Genomic DNA, 18421 nt, shown 5'->3' on the forward strand with positions numbered 1-18421 from the left:
GATGATGTCTCAATGTGTTTGAGTTCTTGCTGCTACCTGTCTTTGTATTTTTCTATCAAGAACTCAGATGTCAAATATTGAGATCATTTTCTTGATTGATTTCGTTCTCGGATAGTGGATAAGCCAAATAGATAGTAACTTTGCCTCCAGTGTGAACACATTTAGTCTCATGTTGGTGCTCCTCAAAGTCAACACATTTCTTTAGCCGACTACATTACTCGCTTTGGTTAGTGGACCATACCCACTTTTTAGAGTAAACTATATTCAATTTTGATATGGCTTCCTTCCTTCTCTTATTCTGCAGCATTCATGGTGTTTTCGCTTCTGAGGTACAATTTCAATTCTGAGTTCAATTTCGTAGACATTATTAGAGGTTGGATTCCATTTCTTGTCTTCATATCTTTCTTTCCATTTTGGTGTTCATTAGCTTTCATTGATTGTGACAAAACTTATCAACTGCTGTTAAATATTTCTAAGTTCCAGTCTTGTTCTGTGGAGAATAGAGATCGAGAAAGTGGGATTGTTTTTATTTGCTAGAGATCTAATCTACTTTTCTCCATTGCAGTACCAATGATTTGAAATATTCTCTCTTTATTTCAGCTGTTGAGAGTGGATTAATGGAGTTCCTCTGAGGAGTTTACACACATTAAATCTGGTGCTCTTAAGGATAAATCTTGTAGAGAGTCTTTACGATGGATTGGTTGAGAACAAAAAGAATCAGAGCCAAGAAAAGGAAGAGGAATGTCAAAGAGAATGGCGAGGTTGTTCTAAAAGAGCTCATTGAATGTTGTGATGGAAAATGCAATCCTATCAAGAACTTCTCTTACGACCAGATCATCAAAGCAACAAATAACTTCTGCCAAAGTAACCGTGCTTCTCGGATTGATGTTTATTACCGTTGCTATAAAGGCATGCTTGATGACCGGCCAGTGCTCATCAAGAAAGGGAAATACACACTTGATATGAAAGAGATTTGTCGCGACATAGCTATCTCATCGATGGTTAGTGGTCATAAGAACTTCCTCAAACTATTGGGATGTTGTCTTGAGTTCACTCCTCCTGTCTTAGTTTTTGAGTATGCAGAGGTTATAACTCTTGGTCCATTGCTTACATCTCATCCGGGATATCTGAGGAGGATAAAGATAGCAAGAGAGGTCGCAAATGCTTTGACTTACCTTCACACAGCATTCTCAAGAGTTTTCATCCATTCGAATCTAGATCCTTTCACCATTTTCTTAGATGGAAATGGGGTCGCAAAGCTCGGGAATTTCTGCAACTGTATCACAATTCCAGAAGGAGAGACATTTGTTCATGATGATACATTACAGAAATACCATGAGTTGAGGCATAATACATTAAAGGGGACACATGGGCTTGGTGTATGTAACTTACCGGTCATTGATCCCGACTACAAATCAACCGGTAAAGTCACGACAAAGACTGATATGCACAGCTTTGGAGGATTCATGCTAGCTCTTGTGCAGATAAGGGAAGTTGATGATGAGCTATCTCTATCTTCGGATATGCTGAGAGCATTAGCTGACTTGTTCATCAAACCTTATGATGATGTTCGCTATGTTCACTTCCCGCTTCACCATCATGTTTCTAAGATACTGAGGAAGTTTGGGTATGCAGAGGTTGTAGATTCAGATATGAGCGAGGTAGCTGCTTGGCCAATTAAAGCCTTTCTTAGATTAGCGTTGAGATGCATTGGATGCAAGTTGGGAGACCCGTTGAGTAGCATGATTCAAGTGACGAAAGAGCTCAGGCTGATTGAGAAATCTGCATATTATCCATCAAACAACAGATCACAGATGAGCTCCATATGACAGGATTCTTTTTGTAGTCAAACATTAAACCAGGAATGTTATTATAGTAGCTTCAGTCTGAAACATTAACATTCAGATTTTTCCCAATAGAAAAAGCAAAATGTTCACAGATTTGCTTCTGTTACATAATTTAACTTCTAATACCTGCGTAACATATATAAATATCTCTGATTTTCTACAGGAAGATAGATAATTACAGAAAACGTTATTTAACAGAGTTTTTCTCCATTCACTTTTATCCTCTGAGCTTTTGGACTTGAAAGATAAAGAGTAAGGTTTAAAAAGTTTTGACTTATTTGCTTGGCGGGTTGAGCCAGGCCCGTGCAGTAGTGCAACGCATGGGCGACTCGTGAAAGCCCAGATAGCAAGCTATCTTAGTGGGCTTTCTCCCTTAAAAAATAGAGTTAATATCGTGTGGGCCGATGGCCCACATATCAGATATTAAACTGATAAGAACAGATACTACACTTGATCTTAGCCAAAAGGCCGAGAAAGGTATGATTTGGACGATGGGCGGAGCTTCTTATTTATACTACAATGCTTATGACCACGGCTCTCTAACTTGTCGATGTGGGACTTTACTCATTGCATCGTCAGGAGGTAAATACAATCCCATCCGTACGTTTTCTTCTCACCAAATCCTTGAAGCTACAAACAACTTCGACTGGAGCTATGCAATCGGTGTAGACAGATTCGTGTGGTACAAAGGTACGATTGAAAACAGAGCCGTGCTGATCAAGTACTATAAAGGTGAACCCTTTAACTTTGACCCTGACAACTTTTACCGTGATATTGCGGTTTCATCGATGATGAGCAGCCATAAGAATGTTCTCAAGCTCTTGGGGTGTTGTCTAGAGTTTCCTCGTCCGGTTCTCGTGTGTGAATACCCAGAAAAGGGAGCTCTTGCCTATATAGGAGGTGCGGGGGAGGTAATCAAGCCATTGGCTTGGAGTGTAAGATTGAAGATCGCTAAGGAGATTGCAGATGCTGTAACGTATCTGCATACTGAATTCCCTAGGACTATAATCCATAGGGATTTAAAGCTTACAAATATTTTCTTGGACGAGAATTGGACCGCTAAGCTCTCTTCTTTCAGCCTCAGCATACCAATTCCAGAGGGAGAGTTGGGGGTAGAAGATATCGTTTGCGGGACACAAGGCTTTGGAGAGCCCCACTATATGGTAACAGGTTTTGTCACTGAGAATGTTGACATCTATAGTTTTGGATTCATCATGCTAAGTCTTTTGACAGGAAAACATGGATTCTATCAAGAACCGGCTAATGGTGACAGTTATAACATGATTCTGTTGCCTGATTATGTTGAGAAGTGTTTGGGGCGAGGACCGTTAGCTAAACTGATAGACCCATCGATGTTAAACAGTACCGATGACGACATTCCTGATCATTCAAAACTGCAAATGGAAGCATTTGTTAATCTTGCATTGAGATGTGTTGGATTCAGATCAGGAGAAACCAAGCTTCATATGATAGATGTTGCAAAAGAACTCAAGCGGATACAAAAACAGACCTGACCGCAAACCTGGTGAGACTGATCAGATCTATCATCTATCTATTATTATGTATTCTTAGTAGTAAAAACTTGTTATGATCTTCTCGTTTTTTAGCTTCTTTACTATTTATGTTGTATGTAAGATTCTGAGTTTCATCATTCATAATGCAAGGATTGTTTACTTAAGCTACACATAATCTAAGCAAATGTAATAAAACTTTCATAGAGACTATATCAGAACAGAGAATCTCTAACTGATGTCTGAATCCACTTGAGTTCTTTAAGCTACTTCGATCATCTTTGGCATATCTTCATCTTTCTTCTCACAGCATCTAAGTGATAGAAAAAGCACACGCTTCCAGCTGCAATATTTAACTAACAAAACCCAATGGACATAAACATTGAAATAACGTAAACAGGAGTCAGGAGGACGTTTCTGATAACATGATTTATAAACATAGCATCATGCTGATTGAGAAATCTGCAAATTATCCATCAAACCGTAGCTCGCAGATGAGATTCACATGACGCAATTTAATTGAAGATTTTTTCGTAACCATAATTCAAAGCCATCCAATGCCATTGTGGCTTCAGGCTAAAACATTACCAATCATATTTTTGCCCAGAGACAAGCAAAAGTTTAACGAGAAGTACCTATTTTTTCTACTACAGATTTACCACGAAGAGAGATAGATAATGTCAAAGATTTACTACAGAAAGAATCACAGATTTACTTATCTTATATTTTGGTTGTTTTGGACTTGAATGATAGAGACTTACCGACCTCAACGTGATTTGTGCTCAGATTCTGTTTGTAGTTAGTTATATCCTCTTCTTGGTCTCAATTTCACATTCTAGATTCAAATTCCAAGAGAACACCTTTCGTCTGCCACTAAGAGTGGCCAGAAGACTGTAATTAGTATCTTTGATGGTTTATTGAGGAGGAAAAACAACAAAGAAACATAAGAAATGTCCAGAAATAAAGATAGCTAATTGTTAAATACAATCCTCTAGGAGCATATTCATTTGATCAAATACTTACGGCTACATAAAACTTGGACAAAACTTATTTTGTTTCAGTAGTAGATGGTAACAAAGGGCTTCCTTAAAAAGCTCAACATTTGACTTCCAATCACTCACATAGACCACACTTCCCTAAGAAGCTCATATCTTGAAATTGTCACCCCTGGCCCTATTTTCTCAGCTTCCTGCTTCACATTCCTGCCCTGTGCGGAAATTGGTGACAGCGATACGTTTTCAATGATGGATGTAAGAGGAGAATCCAGTTCCTCCAGCTCGTCATCGCTTGTGTATCCTTTTCTTTGTATCATAGACACATTCCTCGACATTCTAGAGATGTCTCCTACCTCTGCAACATTGGTTGATGATGGAGGAGTGTACGAAACAGGAGAAGCTGCGTAAGGGAAGCTAACTCCTGATAACTTCTGCTCTGAAATGCTCTGATGAAGAAACAAACCAAAAAAAAAGTATAGTGAGAGCTAAGCAGAGTACAGATGAATGAAGGATTTAGAGCTTTTACCTCGTTATTAAGCTCTTCTAGGACAGCTCCAGGGACATCATCAGGACAAAACTCATCAGGTGTAAAGTTGCAGAGTATTCTTTTGATCAACGCAAGACTTATCGATGGACATACCTATAAATCAACCAAGAATAAAGGCTCTGTGGTCAAGAAAGTTTAATCAAGAACTTAAAGCGTGATAATGAAAGATAACAAAACCTCTTCTCTAGTGGATCGGTCCATAAGCATGTCTTTTGGAAGCATAAGTAGATCACTGAGTTCGTTTAGCAAACTGAAAGATTTCTCACTTTCTATTGGATCATTTTCTTCAACTGAATCTCTAGTGTTTATGGAGAACATTTCTGCAAGGCATCTAGACCAATTCCCAATCTACAAGCGAGAGATCACAACATTCAAAAACATTAGTACTTTCTCATGTTAAGTGAATATAACAATCTGATTATGTTTCTTAATGTTGTACCGCGTTTTTAAGCTGTGCACCGGATCCAAAGCTTAAGTTTCCAGAAAGGATAGGCAGAACTTTGGAATCAAGGATAGGATCAGAGACAGGATCCGTGGGAATCTGATGCTCTGACTCACGCAGAATTGCGTTGAACATGGCTACGTCAATTCGAGCTATACACTTCTCCATTACCTGTTACGTAGTATGGAGAGAATGTATATATAAAATTTAAGATTTCAATAGCTTTTACATACTTTAAGCTATTGGCTTTAGCTTTAAAATGTAGAATCTGAATACCATTTTAGCCAAGATAGGTAAGCAACCGCACTCGTGCCGCGCTCCTCGCATAGGACAGAGCCGCGATAGTGTAACTTTGAAAGCGTTTTTCCATAGGCTGATTGAAAAGCTTCCTTGCTCAATATCTCCCAAGATATGCTCCTTTGTTTTACCGCCATTTTCCGGTGATTGCATGTGAGGAGTGAAAACCTGAGAGACAGAAGAGAACATGAACAAATTTTGAGATGTCTTAAAGAATGAATATTTTCTTAAAATTTCAATGAAAGAAAAAGTCTTTCTTAAAATTTTACCTGCCACCAAACAGATTCAACAATTCTAGAGAAAATCCAGAATTCGACTTTCTCTAATGCAGCAGTGAAGGTTTGTGATTCCTGCCAATCTTCGAAAACCTGCTTAAAACCATTTGACTGCTTAGTCCATTGGTTCTTCTTCCTTCTTACCTTCCCTAAAACATTATGTTCACTCCCATTTGATGCAGAGGTCTCTGTGAAATGACTAGGAACACTAGTTTTACCAAAAGCCTGCAAAATGATCTCTCTGAGAGAAATGATGTTCGATAACCAGAAGGTCAACCTGAAACATAAGGAACCAAGAAAAAGCTGAGAAGATCAAGATCTTAAAGGCTACTACACGCACAATGTTAAACTGTGTTTTTGTTACCTTGAAACATCATTTCCGCAAGATTTAGCAGCTAAAATGAGACCAGACACAGAGTTTCTAGCGACAGTTGCTCGTTTTCCTTGACTCCAATGTTTACAAGCATGAATATAGATTCTTGAAATTCTTCGAGCAGGTGTGTGAAGCTTGTGAGCTGAGCTAGAGTGGTCTGGTACAACCGAATAGAGCGAAATCTCGAGCGCTGCAACTTCTCTTAGCTCTTCTTCAAGTTTCTCAACTCTTGTCTCCAAAGTCTCAACCATTTGCTTCAACATTTCTTCATCCTCCTCAAAATTCTCATTTTTCTCTTTGACATCACCTGCCTCGTTCTCACTTCCACCGCTTAGACCACCATTCGAAGCATCATCCCAAACTTCGACTACCTTATCAACATTGACACCTTCGCAAGTTTCAGGAGAAGATACAGAATCTGTCTTCTCGTGAGCTATAGCATCTAATTCTTTGCTTTCTTCCTTCTCCTCCTCATCTTCATCATCACAAGCCAAGCCATTTATAGTCTCTTCCTTCTCAGTTTTCTCTGAAGAGTCATTCACTGCATGATCATCATCATCAGAGAGCTTTGATTGTGTAGTTGTATCATCTACTACTACTGAGACATTAGATTCCTCCTTAGTAGCTTTGAGTCTTTCTTGCTCTGAAGATCGTTTAGCACCATTTGTCTTCTGTGGCTTTTGATCTCTTTTCCCATTCTTCGTAGAGCGATTCGACTGTACACTGTTGTTGGTTGTTCTTCCCTTCATCATCAAACTCTTTTCAGTTTTCCTCCATTGCAGCCAAAGCAACAGTTACTTAACAACTTTCAAGAAAAGCCTGAAAAAAAGAACAGCTGTGATCAATAGTCTGAAACAGAAGAAAATGACAAAAACTCAGTTGCGTATATTCCTGAAATCCAAGGCAAATTAGGATATGAAATAAGGAAAACGACAACATTATTGACACTTGTTATGGTTCGTTTCAATCTACATGAAAAGGAAAAAAAATGATTTACATTTTTAATACTAAAAACGGCAAGTCCCCACATAAGCAATCAGTAAGATTCTCACAATTTCCCAAAGTTGCTATTAGATATTAGTGCATTCACAAGAATGATTTTTGATCTTCTATATTTGAAAAATAGAGGAAAGATATTAAAAAAGGAAAAAAAAAAATGAAAATTTACGAGTGACTGAGAATCTGGATGAAGAAACAGAGCTTTCTTCCACTTTGGGATCACCAAGAAATCCGTTTTTTGTTCAGCAAATGAGTTTTTTCTTTATTCTGAAAACCGTAAAAAGCTAGTACTTTATTTCTCCTTCTACAGACATGGATCGTGTACGGTACGGACCGTGAAGATCGGTCGTTGTGAATGATGCCGTTACATATAAACCGGGAAGTTTTTGTCGGTGGTTCAAGTGTTTACCGGGAGTCGCCAGTCACATTGTACTCGTTTACTTTAGGTCAGAGTAATGATGACCGTATTGTCACTTTCACTTTAGTCCTTCAGATCTTATTTGCCTTCCCCACTTGTAAACACTAAACAGTAACTATGATCTTGCTTCTACACAACAAAATGTGAAAGGCAGAAGCAACATTTTTTTGCAATGGCTATATATGATGTTGTGCAGTAGTAAATTAGTAATAAAACTGGATAGAGAAGCAGAACTCTTGATTTTATTTTGAGATGGTTGTTATTTTATATGTGAACAAGCTGTTGTCGTTTATTTAAAATGAAATTATTGAGTTTACGATTGTGGACAAGGGAACAGAGAGTGTGTGGCCAAGCTAAGGATGGTAGATCACAAGAGATAATATTAAACTTTATTATAAGATACAGCTAGAAAATAATCAAAGCAAAAGTTTTGCTAGTTTGATATCTTATAAACATATAATATGAAACGACAAGAAGCACTTAATGTGATTTTGGAACCTGTAGTATGTAGATGCATACGATTTAAGAAATATCAATGCAGGTGGCAGCAAGCAATAAGTACACCCGCCAGTTTTACCGTTCACTATTCAAAAACAGCCAACAAACATTCAAGTAAACCGAGACTCACTTTTTCAGTTGAGCCAATTTGGTCAAATCATGCAAGTGTGGTATGGATATCAAATCTCGGTTTCGGTTTAGATTTTCCGGTTCTACAATCGTTTTTCGTTGTTTGTTCGGTTTGGACATCCCAATGTATAAAAGAAGAAAAGGATTTTAGAATCATACTCTTGGGAGATATTGAAACAGAGTAAGAATCCAAACAACCAAAATGAGATGAAAAGATTTAGGGATCCAACACAGAACCTAGGGTTACCTAGAAGATTCACAAGGCAACAATGAAGGCTAATGAAAATATCAGACAAGTAATAATCTTCAAAGTGACAGTACCTATTCCTAAATCTATTCATCAGAACCTGCAGCGACATGAAGTATACTGTTACTCTAAAACTTCATCTACCTACTTGAGTGTAATTATGTTTGCACCTCCCTCTCCCTCGACATATCCAAGTACTTCATCAAAACCTCCTCCCCGAAAACCGATATCAAACACTCTCATGTTCTTTCACTTGGTATTAGTACAGTGGCTTGCAATTCGGCACACGCAGCCACTAACATAATGGTTATAAACTGGGAAGCACACTCAAGCAATCATTCTATCCCCCCAATATGTTTGGAAACAAAACAAACAGGAATCTAGTGTTCATTACCTAACTCCATGACTGTATATAGTGCTAGAACCTAGAATCTTAAGCTATGGTAATGAACCGTCTCGACATTTTTATATCTAGAAAACAAAAGAGAGAAACTTTTCCCAACCAGAACTATACTTATAACTTCTGACTATTACTAATGTGAAGTTGGGACTGTACCACACAGAGTCATAAGATAACGAACAGAAACAAACCAGACCCCTCTAAGCAAATGAATCATACAATGTCAGCAAAAGCAATAAACTTTTCATCACTTTCTCCAAGAATATTAAAAAAGTAACCAAATATGAGAAGTTATAAGCAAAGGATTGGAGGCAAGAGAGCTTTGAAACATGATCAAAAATTAAGGTGAGTTACATAAAACCATCGTCAAGAGTTAAAGATCGCTTATTTCATGAACATATTTATCGACACTAACGAAGAGGAGAGGAGGAACAAAACGAAACCCTAGGTCACTAGTATTCGTGATCATCATCATAAATGGGAAAATCTCCTCAAATCCCCGGAAAAACAAACAAAACACATACATACCAGATCAACCATTGAATCATATCTCCCAAGTTTTGGGATTAACCAGATGAATCTCCGGCAGATGCAAGCTTCTCCATCTCGAGGCGCTCAAGAGCTTTCTGGTGAGCCCAGGTCTCGATTGAAAGATCAGGTTTGGCATTGAGACCCACTCCGAGGATTACAATCGTGAGGAAGCTTGTGATGTAACATGGAAGCTCCCAATCTTCCCACTTGCGCGACTGTCCTGGAGGCGGCGGAGTCCGGTTCATGAAATATCCTTTGGGTCGTTCTTCGTGACCCGGTGTCGCCCACCGGCTTGGACCAGTAGATGTGGATCCAGATCGGAAGTGGATCCGGTTTCGGAGCGTCTTCGCTGCGACAATCAATGGCTTCGTCGACGCCATTTTTGTGATTCCGATTTCACTCTCAGTGATATATTGATGATTAGACGTAAATAAACTCTAGTGTGAGAAAACCTACAATTACTTGTTGAAAACGGTGTCGTTGGAGAACTCGTGCTCACACAATTCACAACGTAGTCATTTTGGAGAAAACAAAAACCAAATTTCCAATTCTCTCACAAAGAAATATAAGAATCCAAAATCTCTTTACTAAGCAAAAGCAATGTTGTTTTCACCAACCATAACGTAATCAGACTCAAACAATTTCGTGTAAAGACCAGAAGTGAAACCAACAAACGAGACATTATTCACAGTGGAAGGTCTAAATTCGAGAGGAACATTCCAAGCAGCATTCACATCATCATCATCTGACCATTTCAGGTCAACATTCTCAACGCGAAACCCGTTCACATGCTCCATAATGATTCCAGACGTGGCTCTATGGTTCACTAGACCTTGACATCCAGGTCTATAGTCCACAAGCCCTGCACTGTAATTACTCCATCTTCTGAAAGTAAGGTTCATGTTCTTGAACTTTATATCTGAGAGTAGTCCGTTTGGTGAACCTGATAAAAAGACTCCGTTTTCGGAATCGATTGTTATGTTTACGAATAGGAGATTCGAGATTGAGCCTTCCTTTGCAGATGAGTCACGAGGGCAAGTTGTTATATAGATTGGTTCTGCTCTTCCCCACCAAGAAGGATCGTAGTATCTTGTACTAATGTTTATGTTTGAAAATGTAACGTCACTCACATTTCCTGCACATATTCGGGTTACATTACATAAGTTTCTGTGTTGTATGCAGCCAAAGAAAAGAAGAAACTTGTTTACCTCCATCGCGTATTTGCATGCCAAGTCCTCTGTGAGATTCAAAAATAGTGATGTTATCAAAGACAAGACCTTTGAAATCAAACCAGCTCGCACTACCGAGTTTAATGGCTGAGGATTTGGTCCGGATCCAACAGTCTGTAGCGGTTAAGTTGTAAAGTGGACCAGTGTAAGTCTTGGGACAGATTGCATCATCTCCAGTATCGATATGACACCGAGTTATAACAGTGTTGTTGGAATCTTCAATGTCGATTCCATCGTTATTTGGAGTATTGAAGTCCCCAAGGATCGATACATCATGGACTGATGTGTTCTCACATCTCACAATGTGCAAACTGCAATGAGAGTGTGTATATAATCAAATCAGAGATTACTTAGCACAGAAGCCTAAATTCTCAGCTAGAGTTACTTTATCTTCGATCTAAGATAGTGAAACAAAGTCAAATTTGTTCATAGAGTTCTTTGTGAAAAGCAGAAGTTTCAAAACTAACCACCAATACGCAGGCTCTCGTAGTGTGATGTTCCAGATCTCAACGTTTATAGAATCAACGAATCCAACAAGCCTGGGTCTACACTCATCACCCAAGCAAGCTCCGGTTTGGTTCCAGCTCACCATCACGTTCTTCTTCTCGTCGAATCTGACCACGAACTTCGATCCTTGGCCATCAATCGCTCCTCCGCCAGTGATTCCAACATCCGTAGCGTTATTCGCCACCACCACGTACCAATCCGACGAAGTCTCCGCCGGATAATAATCCTCGATTCTCGGTCCACCGAGAAGCACGGCGTTCTCCGTCACATCGAGAATGACGCCAGATCGGAGATGGAGCTTAGCGGTCAAATAGTTGCCGGAAGGGAAAACGACGCGGCAGATGGAAGAAAAAGATGTGTAGTGACGATTGCAGGCGTCAATGGTTGACTGAATCGCAGAAGTATCGTAGTTGATACCATCGCCGGTAGCACCGAAATCGGTAACGGAGAGGGTCAGAGAATCGCCGGGAAGTTGAATTTTTGAATATGACGTGTCTGAACGTGATTGGACCAGAGAAAAGAATAATAGTAACAATAATATGCTTCCCATCATTTTTTTTTAAAGGTCTTAATAATAATCTTATCCTATGTCTATGTGTGTAGACTTTATTGGAATTGATAAACAACTGAAACTAGAATTCCAGATCTCTTCTATGAGGATCGTAGTGTCTTTACCGAATCCTGGATAGTTTGATGCAGAATAATAAGCTATGAGAGAGTTTGTAAAAACAAAAACAATTAATTAGGCACAATAATAGTGAAATAATACTACAAAAACATCAAAAATTTAAGTAAACATATATGAGCAAATTGATTAAGCAAATTGATTAAGCAAAAGAATTAAAAAGTGAAACTTTCTCTCGTGTAGATTTCGTCTAAGGCGGTTAATTTGTTGAATCTTAGGCTGAGGAAGAGATCGATACCATCTAGTGGCGGGATTGATGATACACATCAATCTTTCTATACGGTAGACGCAAACAAGGCCATCACAGCTTCCGGTAACGTGCTTTGCACTCATATTTATGATTGCATCTCTGTTCTTATCGAATGAGTCAATTTAGGGTTTTTTGTTACCTAACCTAAACCATAATTCAAGAGGTGCATTTTCACTTGGTCCAGCTCAAACAATCTAAACATATAGTTGCATTTTGTTTTTGCTTCTTCTTTTTCGTGCAACTCCAATATCCAAAGGATGCCCCTGCTTCTTCTTTCTGTTTTTGTTTATCGATACTGATTTATTTCCCTAAATAGAATTTTTTTATCTCTATTTATTATTAGTAAGATATATATAACGAGATCAAAATGATCATATCCTACTAAATTCTACATTGTCGAAATCTGGTACAAGAATAAGAAACAATCATACCAGTGTTGTCTCTCTGAATCAAATGACTGATACCTTCTTAACAGATATCTATATTTATGATTATATTTATATAGAGAGAAACGAGCTTATACGATGTATATACACATTCATGATCTCTACCGTTTTCCCAACTTACAGCTCCATTTTGACCTGATTTGGGTGCAAATTAGCAGAAGCCACCATTACATTTTCAGAAACTGCCATCAAATTGCTGTTATCATTGCCATGAGCTTGATCCTCTTCTCTTCCCCATACCGGCTGGTTCAAGCCGTCAAAAGGCCATTGTTGTGTTGGTGGTTGTTGCAGTTGCCGGTGATGAAAGGACTGTTCGGTCTCAATGGCTTGCTGAGGCCAAGCAAGCTGCATTGGTGCGGCATTGAAGCTCCCATCCATTAAAGAACCGTTCTGTCAAAGAAAAAAACACAGAGCCAAAACCGGAAAAGATATCAGCAAAGGGATCATTCATAGAGATCTTGATCTAGTCAAAGAAGTCAACTGTTGTTGCTGTGTTATTATTATCCTAAAAGAACAAGGTTTGATGAGAGGGTCCCTGGCTATTTAATGGTGGTACAAGCTGTAAGAAGAAAGAGAGAGGGAGCATTTATTTAGTTTGGTCCAAAACTTTTGATGAGAATCCACAGGTGATCATGAAATTAGATAGGTCACTTTGAAATAACAAGATTTTGGAAGAGACCCACAGAAATTATTGAGGGATGAATTAACTTTTTTTTTAAAAGGTTCATCAAGTAACACATCCGACATAAGTCACAGAAGACACAGAAAGGTTTTACAGAACAAAGGTGGTCCGAGTTTTGACCCACTACTGTTATTTGCATTGGGTGTGTGTGTGTGTTGTGTATTTATTTTTCCCTGAGTTTCCTTCATGAGAGTAGACGTTGTGATCTTCCTATGCCTTACACTAAAATGGTCTAAATTAATGTTTGTATCAATAAATACCCCAAAAGTTTCTCCTTTTGTGATAGAAACTAGAAGCTACTCAAAGAGGTATGGTTAACTTAAATGAGAAACACATGAAATGGTTAAATTTTTCCTAGAGAAGACTAATCAGAATGACCAAATTATTGTTTGAGATTTTGATACTTACTTCTGAAGCCAATATGGTGTCGAGATTGAAGTCGATTCTGGGGTTTACCGCAGCAAGTCTCATTGATAGCATCTGTGGAAACACAAGTCACAGTTTCATGAGATTGCGGCACATAATTCTATTCATTTTCAAATTGTTTTGAGTTGACCCTTTTATTGTGCCCAGGGCTATTGTAAAATATAGGTATAAAGAACAAAAATTGGACCACGGAAAGTCTCACCTCCACTTGACGTTGTAATGACTGGACATGGTTAATGATTTCATCCAGCACCAGCGCGGTACCTTGAATCTGCAGGTCAAAGACTTTCTGATAAGCTCGGATTCATATTAGGTAGATCTGCTTTCACATACCAAAAATTCTTTCTAGACAGCTAACTATTGTTAAGATGATCCAATATTTCAACGAGAAAATACCAAGATTCCAAAATACACAGTGAAAAAAGCAGCAAGAGAATGACGTGCTAATCTAAAGCTATTATAATAAATGGTATCTACTACAATCACAAGTAATCAGTATACCCTAGGGGGGCTAAAGGAACAATCAATCAAGTCCTCACAGCTCACCTATAGAATCCAAATTTTAAACAAACACTGATGTTCCATATCATCATCTCTATCACACCAATAATTGCTGCTAACTTCTAACATCAGGGATGATTAATTAGCTGTCTGGGGGAGTGTCACATCATGTTTCCAACTAATTAGGTATGTGGGACTCAAAGCATATCAATTTTTGTAAAGGATCATTTGCTTTAATCGTCCTTCTAAGAGTCATTTTCTATTTTTCCTTGATAGATACCGAACTTGTTAGAGACGATACTACCCCTTCCTCACCTTCCATAGAAAGATTGCAACTTTTTTCCCACTTATCATCAAAAGATGGACCCCAAAACACACTTTGATCTTGATCTTTCCACCAAAATCTGTCCCCTAAACCCAAAACCTTAATGGCATATTACAGCTAGCACACTTCCTAAGGTCATTCTCGTCATTTATAGACTAATCTTCAAGCTCAACGAACACACTTATGGAAAAAGAATTCGATAAAGCAAGGTCCTATCACTTCCGTGTGACTGAGTTAACCTTAAAGCTAAGTGTGTACCCGTGAGATATTTCTCCCCACACGAAATAAAAAAATAAAGTTGAGATCTCTAAAGGCATTACTACACAATTACCCAACTGGCTACTTTGGCACACCAGGAACCACTTTTCTTAATAAAAAAGCAATTAAGCAATCCACTTTTTAGGAAGAAAAAAAAAAGTAGGTGTGAAGGATTAAGACCCTTAACAAAAAGACTAGATCATCTAATAATAAATTCTTACTTTTGGAGTGAATCAATTAGAGAAATATAATGTCGTTAATCACAAATGAAGACCTAATGATTGATTAACAAATTGATTACACGTCTATATCTAAGAGACAAACCTTATCACAGCCTGGGACCAGTTCCTGTAACAGCTTCATTCGTGCATTTATCTTCTCTCTTCTTGCCTATAATCCAAAAATTAGTGATCAATTAGCGAATTAATCAACTGATTAATACCAAAAAAAAGAAAAATTAGTGAAGGCAGATGCAAGTTACTCGTTCTGCTAAGCTATGGCTATCGGTTGCTTGACCACGACGAGCTCTAACGTGAACATATGGCAGCTTCTCGTTCTCTTCAGAGCTTTTGTTCTTCTTCGTCGAGCTTTTACCCTATAAAAAATCAATCTGATGAAACGAAGGATCAAATGTAAAAAAGTAAAAACATTTGTCTCTCACTCTAACCTTCTTTTCGAAATCTTTCCTCTTCCCATTTCGATTGTTCTGGTTAGGGCAAGGGATTTGATTCTCAATCGCTGAATCAGAAATCAACCGCTGAGATGAATCGGTCTCAGCAGGCTCCGTCTTGACTCTGTCGAGATTAGCACTTGAATTGGAAGGTACAGAGCTCGTCGGAGTCTCCCCGGAGATATTTCCGTTTTGTTGCTCAGTGGCAATCACCGAGAAACGAGCTGCTCGCTCCATGAGAACTGAGTTAGAAGGAAAAGCCAATGTCCCACCGAAAGAGTGAAGCGGCGGAGGAATCTCTCCACCGATCCCTGTCACTGCCGCTTGTTGAGAAGACGAAGAATCAGTGAAATGGAGAAGCTCCACTGCTTGTGTAGGTGGAAGCTCAAGCAAAGCCGTGAACGAACCGCCGGGGTTCTCGGGAGGTAAAGTCGTCACTAGTTGCCGAAATTCGTCACCGAGATGTAGCGATTCAAGGCCTATTGGTTCCCGGCACGGTCCAACACCGCCGGATCTAGCTCCAAATCCTCCAGTCAGATCCATAAACGGAAACTCACTGGAAATCTTCGAAAACAATAACACCAATAATCGAAACCAAATTCAGCAATTTGTGTAATCAAATCTCACGACAACAAAACCCTAATTGAGCCTCCAAAGAGAGCGAGAGAGAGACTTGAGTAGAAGACTTTTGTCAGTAAGCGAGTAAAATGCGGCGAAAAATAGAAAGGAGAGAAGGTGGGCAACAATGGCGGTCTGAAGAAATCCCTCCTTCTTCTATAGCTCAGAGAACTTGGCGAAGAAGGAATAGTTATTCTCTCTTCTTCTTCGTCTTCTTTCTCAAATGTGTGTGGAAGAAAAGCTTTTACACCAGAAGAAGAGTAGGACGAAAGCAACGTTAGCAGTGGAGTGCGTCTGTTAAATAAAGGCCACTGTTAGACAAAAGAAAGAGAAAACCAATTTTGGTTATTGTAGGTACGGTACGGTTCTTTTGTTATATATTTTGCTGGATCCCAATGGATATTACTTGGGCCTTTTGGGCTTTAACCGGTGACTTTTTATCTCTGATTATAAACTTTTTTTATCACTCCTTAATTTTGTAATTAGTAAATTTTTGAAGTATTTTGATACTATAATATAAAAATGATTTGAATAGGGCGTACCAGAAAACGGCACATATTTATTTAATCGAATCGGTAGATTAGATTTATTCTTCAGCAGGACCAGCCTGCTGTCTCTGACCACTTTTCTTTTTTTCTCGGTATAATAATTGGATTTTCGTATAGTATTATTATCAGTAGTTAATGCCATAAATGGTGTTACATCAGGTTTTCTGACTTTCCACGGACTCCGATTCCGGTGTCAAATTATTTTGTTGACCTGTAAATAACCAAGAACCAAAAACACTTTTTAATATGGAAAAATAATTGAGCTCAAAACACCATTTTAGTAATTATCTCAGCCGTTGGATGAAATCTACCAAGCGTAATATTAATTTTTTAAAAATATTTTATTTTTTTTATTTTTTAAAAATATTCAAAATTCATCAAGTATTAAAAACTTTAGAGTATAAAAGGCAAAAATAAAATAAAAATTGAGACGTACTAATAATATTAATTCAAAATATCTTATAAATTTATTAAAAGGAAAAAAAAAAACAATTAATGTTACTTCTTTAAAAGGGTGTTTTGGGGATAGAGAGGAAAATTTGAGGACAAAGATGAACAGATGGGTCCAGTGGAATAACCTGTTTCACACAATGGGCCGAACAGGAAATCCACTTATGCTCTAATAATCTGAGCCCAAATCCCAATTTCCATTTCATTGCAACAAATCATCGTTGCTTGATTATTTTGATTAGCCAATTTCTTCTTCATGTAAGTAAATCTCAAAACTGAAATTTAGTAAAAAGGTGTAGAAGTGGAATATAAATGTGCTAAAATATCGGTTTCACTTTCAGCGATTGGTGATGTAAGGTTTGGTGTAGTAGTAAAGTCTCAATCAAAGAGAGGAAAGGTACAATCTTTTTTTGGCATTTCCAATTTGGCAACGTTACTTACTCTCCCAACGTCCATTACTTCTTTGGTGTCTCAGATATTGATGTGGCCAATTCTTTAACCAACCTAATTCCTACGTACATATGTGTTACTCTTTCACATATATACACTTTATTCTAAATATAAAGATTTTGAAGCTATACGGCTCTTTTCTGTTTTTATTCAATTAGATGTCAAAATGAGTATGAAACATGCAAAGTCTTTATCAATAAGAAACATTCTAATTATGCAAAGTCTTTGCCATTATAAACGCAGTTCAATTTTAGATGATTTATCTTTATAAAATTTGTTCCCGAGCACAGTCTCGAACTCATATGAGACTAAAGTTTTTAATATTCACACATAAAACCTTTATAAAAAATTAAAGAGATATATTTTCTTTTATTGCTGAGAAAGCTGTGAGGATTATCTTCACAATACTTACGGCATCTCCAACACATCTCTATTTTTGTCTCTACACTCTATTTTTGCTTTTATTACACTCCAACTCATCTCTATTCTCACTTCCATTATAGAGATCTCTATTTTTTTCTCTATATATAGAAACAAAAATATGGATCTCTATTTTTTTCCCCTATTTTTCTTTCTAACAAATAGAGATTTCTATTTTTGAAGAATTATTGGAGTAAAAATAGAAATCTCTATTTTCTCTTCTATATTTACAAAAAAAAAATAGAGACAACCATTGCAGATGGTCTTATTAACGTATCACATTGGGATCATGATGGATTTAAAAGGATAGATATGGGCGAGACCACAAAGATTTTTCGGATGTATACGTGAAGCATGAAAAAAAAAAATGTGCGATGAATAAAGAAATATGTTTAGAAAATATTATAGATAATTCGTTTATATATGAGTGGGTCTGGATCCGCGTGT

At 37.9% G+C, this 18421-nt stretch overlaps 7 protein-coding genes, 1 long non-coding RNA gene and 2 other non-coding genes across 19 annotated transcripts; 4 read left to right on the forward strand and 6 right to left on the reverse strand.

The window, feature by feature from the left end:
• The first annotated feature begins 6 nt into the window (after positions 1–6).
• AT3G57760 (Protein kinase superfamily protein) lies at positions 7–1954 on the forward strand. 4 transcript variants are annotated; one of them, NM_001339885.1, is made up of 2 exons: positions 7–329; positions 601–1954. In NM_001339885.1, the coding sequence occupies exon 2, from the start codon at positions 693–695 to the stop codon at positions 1827–1829; it is 1137 nt and encodes a 378-aa protein (NP_001319784.1). In that variant the 5' UTR covers positions 7–329; positions 601–692; the 3' UTR covers positions 1830–1954. The 4 variants fall into 4 exon arrangements, with proteins under 4 accessions (NP_001319784.1, NP_191335.1, NP_001030880.1 ...); NM_115636.1 differs by having other exon boundaries at positions 303–329; positions 566–1954; NM_001035803.1 differs by having other exon boundaries at positions 327–373; positions 601–1952.
• A 17-nt stretch (positions 1955–1971) lies between these two features.
• On the reverse strand, positions 1972–2842 carry U2.3. Its single transcript, NR_141697.1, has one exon. It is a non-coding gene; the product is annotated as a U2.3; snRNA (small nuclear RNA).
• Positions 2252–3633, forward strand: AT3G57770 (Protein kinase superfamily protein; the record flags this gene model as incomplete). Its single annotated transcript, NM_115637.3, has 2 exons — positions 2252–3010; positions 3081–3633. The coding sequence occupies 2 exons, from the start codon at positions 2252–2254 to the stop codon at positions 3129–3131; spliced, it is 810 nt and encodes a 269-aa protein (NP_191336.2). The 3' UTR covers positions 3132–3633.
• A 592-nt stretch (positions 3634–4225) lies between these two features.
• AT3G57780 (nucleolar-like protein) lies at positions 4226–7650 on the reverse strand. Of its 5 annotated transcripts, none has more exons than NM_001339887.1 (8): positions 7285–7425; positions 6279–7106; positions 5909–6191; positions 5619–5807; positions 5340–5513; positions 5078–5248; positions 4880–4993; positions 4226–4799 (listed from the first exon to the last, which is right to left on the reverse strand). In NM_001339887.1, the coding sequence occupies exons 2-8, from the start codon at positions 7037–7039 to the stop codon at positions 4476–4478; spliced, it is 2016 nt and encodes a 671-aa protein (NP_001326430.1). In that variant the 5' UTR covers positions 7040–7106; positions 7285–7425; the 3' UTR covers positions 4226–4475. The 5 variants fall into 5 exon arrangements, with proteins under 5 accessions (NP_001326430.1, NP_001319785.1, NP_191337.2 ...); NM_115638.3 differs by lacking the exon at positions 7285–7425 and adding an exon at positions 7456–7650 and having other exon boundaries at positions 4250–4799; NM_001339888.1 differs by lacking the exon at positions 7285–7425 and adding an exon at positions 7621–7638 and having other exon boundaries at positions 4264–4799.
• A 1084-nt stretch (positions 7651–8734) lies between these two features.
• AT3G08985 lies at positions 8735–9040 on the forward strand. The gene has a single exon (NR_141500.1). It is a non-coding gene; the product is annotated as an other RNA (long non-coding RNA).
• A 243-nt stretch (positions 9041–9283) lies between these two features.
• Positions 9284–9927, reverse strand: AT3G57785 (ESSS subunit of NADH:ubiquinone oxidoreductase (complex I) protein). The gene has a single exon (NM_115639.2). It carries the CDS (start codon positions 9887–9889, stop codon positions 9545–9547), a length of 345 nt encoding a protein of 114 aa, NP_567054.1. The 5' UTR covers positions 9890–9927; the 3' UTR covers positions 9284–9544.
• AT3G57787 (uncharacterized protein) lies at positions 9553–9943 on the forward strand (the record flags this gene model as incomplete). Its single annotated transcript, NM_001339890.1, is given in 2 exon segments — positions 9553–9636; positions 9650–9943. 2 exon segments carry the CDS (start codon positions 9553–9555, stop codon positions 9941–9943), a joined length of 378 nt encoding a protein of 125 aa, NP_001326880.1.
• A 49-nt stretch (positions 9944–9992) lies between these two features.
• On the reverse strand, positions 9993–12334 carry AT3G57790 (Pectin lyase-like superfamily protein). Of its 2 annotated transcripts, NM_115640.3 has the most exons (4): positions 12169–12334; positions 11206–11926; positions 10718–11049; positions 9993–10644 (listed from the first exon to the last, which is right to left on the reverse strand). In NM_115640.3, the coding sequence occupies exons 2-4, from the start codon at positions 11796–11798 to the stop codon at positions 10097–10099; spliced, it is 1473 nt and encodes a 490-aa protein (NP_567055.1). In that variant the 5' UTR covers positions 11799–11926; positions 12169–12334; the 3' UTR covers positions 9993–10096. The 2 variants fall into 2 exon arrangements, with proteins under 2 accessions (NP_567055.1, NP_001327729.1); NM_001339891.1 differs by lacking the exon at positions 12169–12334 and having other exon boundaries at positions 10062–10644; positions 11206–12144.
• Positions 12335–12491: 157 nt separating this feature from the next.
• AT3G57800 (basic helix-loop-helix (bHLH) DNA-binding superfamily protein) lies at positions 12492–16614 on the reverse strand. Of its 2 annotated transcripts, NM_115642.2 has the most exons (8): positions 15486–16322; positions 15300–15413; positions 15143–15208; positions 14551–14646; positions 14236–14280; positions 13937–14005; positions 13717–13788; positions 12499–13016 (listed from the first exon to the last, which is right to left on the reverse strand). In NM_115642.2, exons 1-8 carry the CDS (start codon positions 16029–16031, stop codon positions 12744–12746), a joined length of 1281 nt encoding a protein of 426 aa, NP_567057.2. In that variant the 5' UTR covers positions 16032–16322; the 3' UTR covers positions 12499–12743. The 2 variants fall into 2 exon arrangements, with proteins under 2 accessions (NP_850745.1, NP_567057.2); NM_180414.3 differs by lacking the exons at positions 14236–14280; positions 14551–14646 and having other exon boundaries at positions 12492–13016; positions 15486–16614.
• U2.3 lies at positions 13111–13305 on the reverse strand. The gene has a single exon (NR_141501.1). It is a non-coding gene; the product is annotated as an other RNA (small nuclear RNA).
• Positions 16615–18421: the final 1807 nt, after the last annotated feature.

The sequence above is a fragment of the Arabidopsis thaliana genome, chromosome 3 (assembly GCF_000001735.4).
Source record: "Arabidopsis thaliana chromosome 3, partial sequence".
In the NCBI taxonomy this organism is placed as follows: Eukaryota; Viridiplantae; Streptophyta; class Magnoliopsida; order Brassicales; family Brassicaceae; genus Arabidopsis; species Arabidopsis thaliana.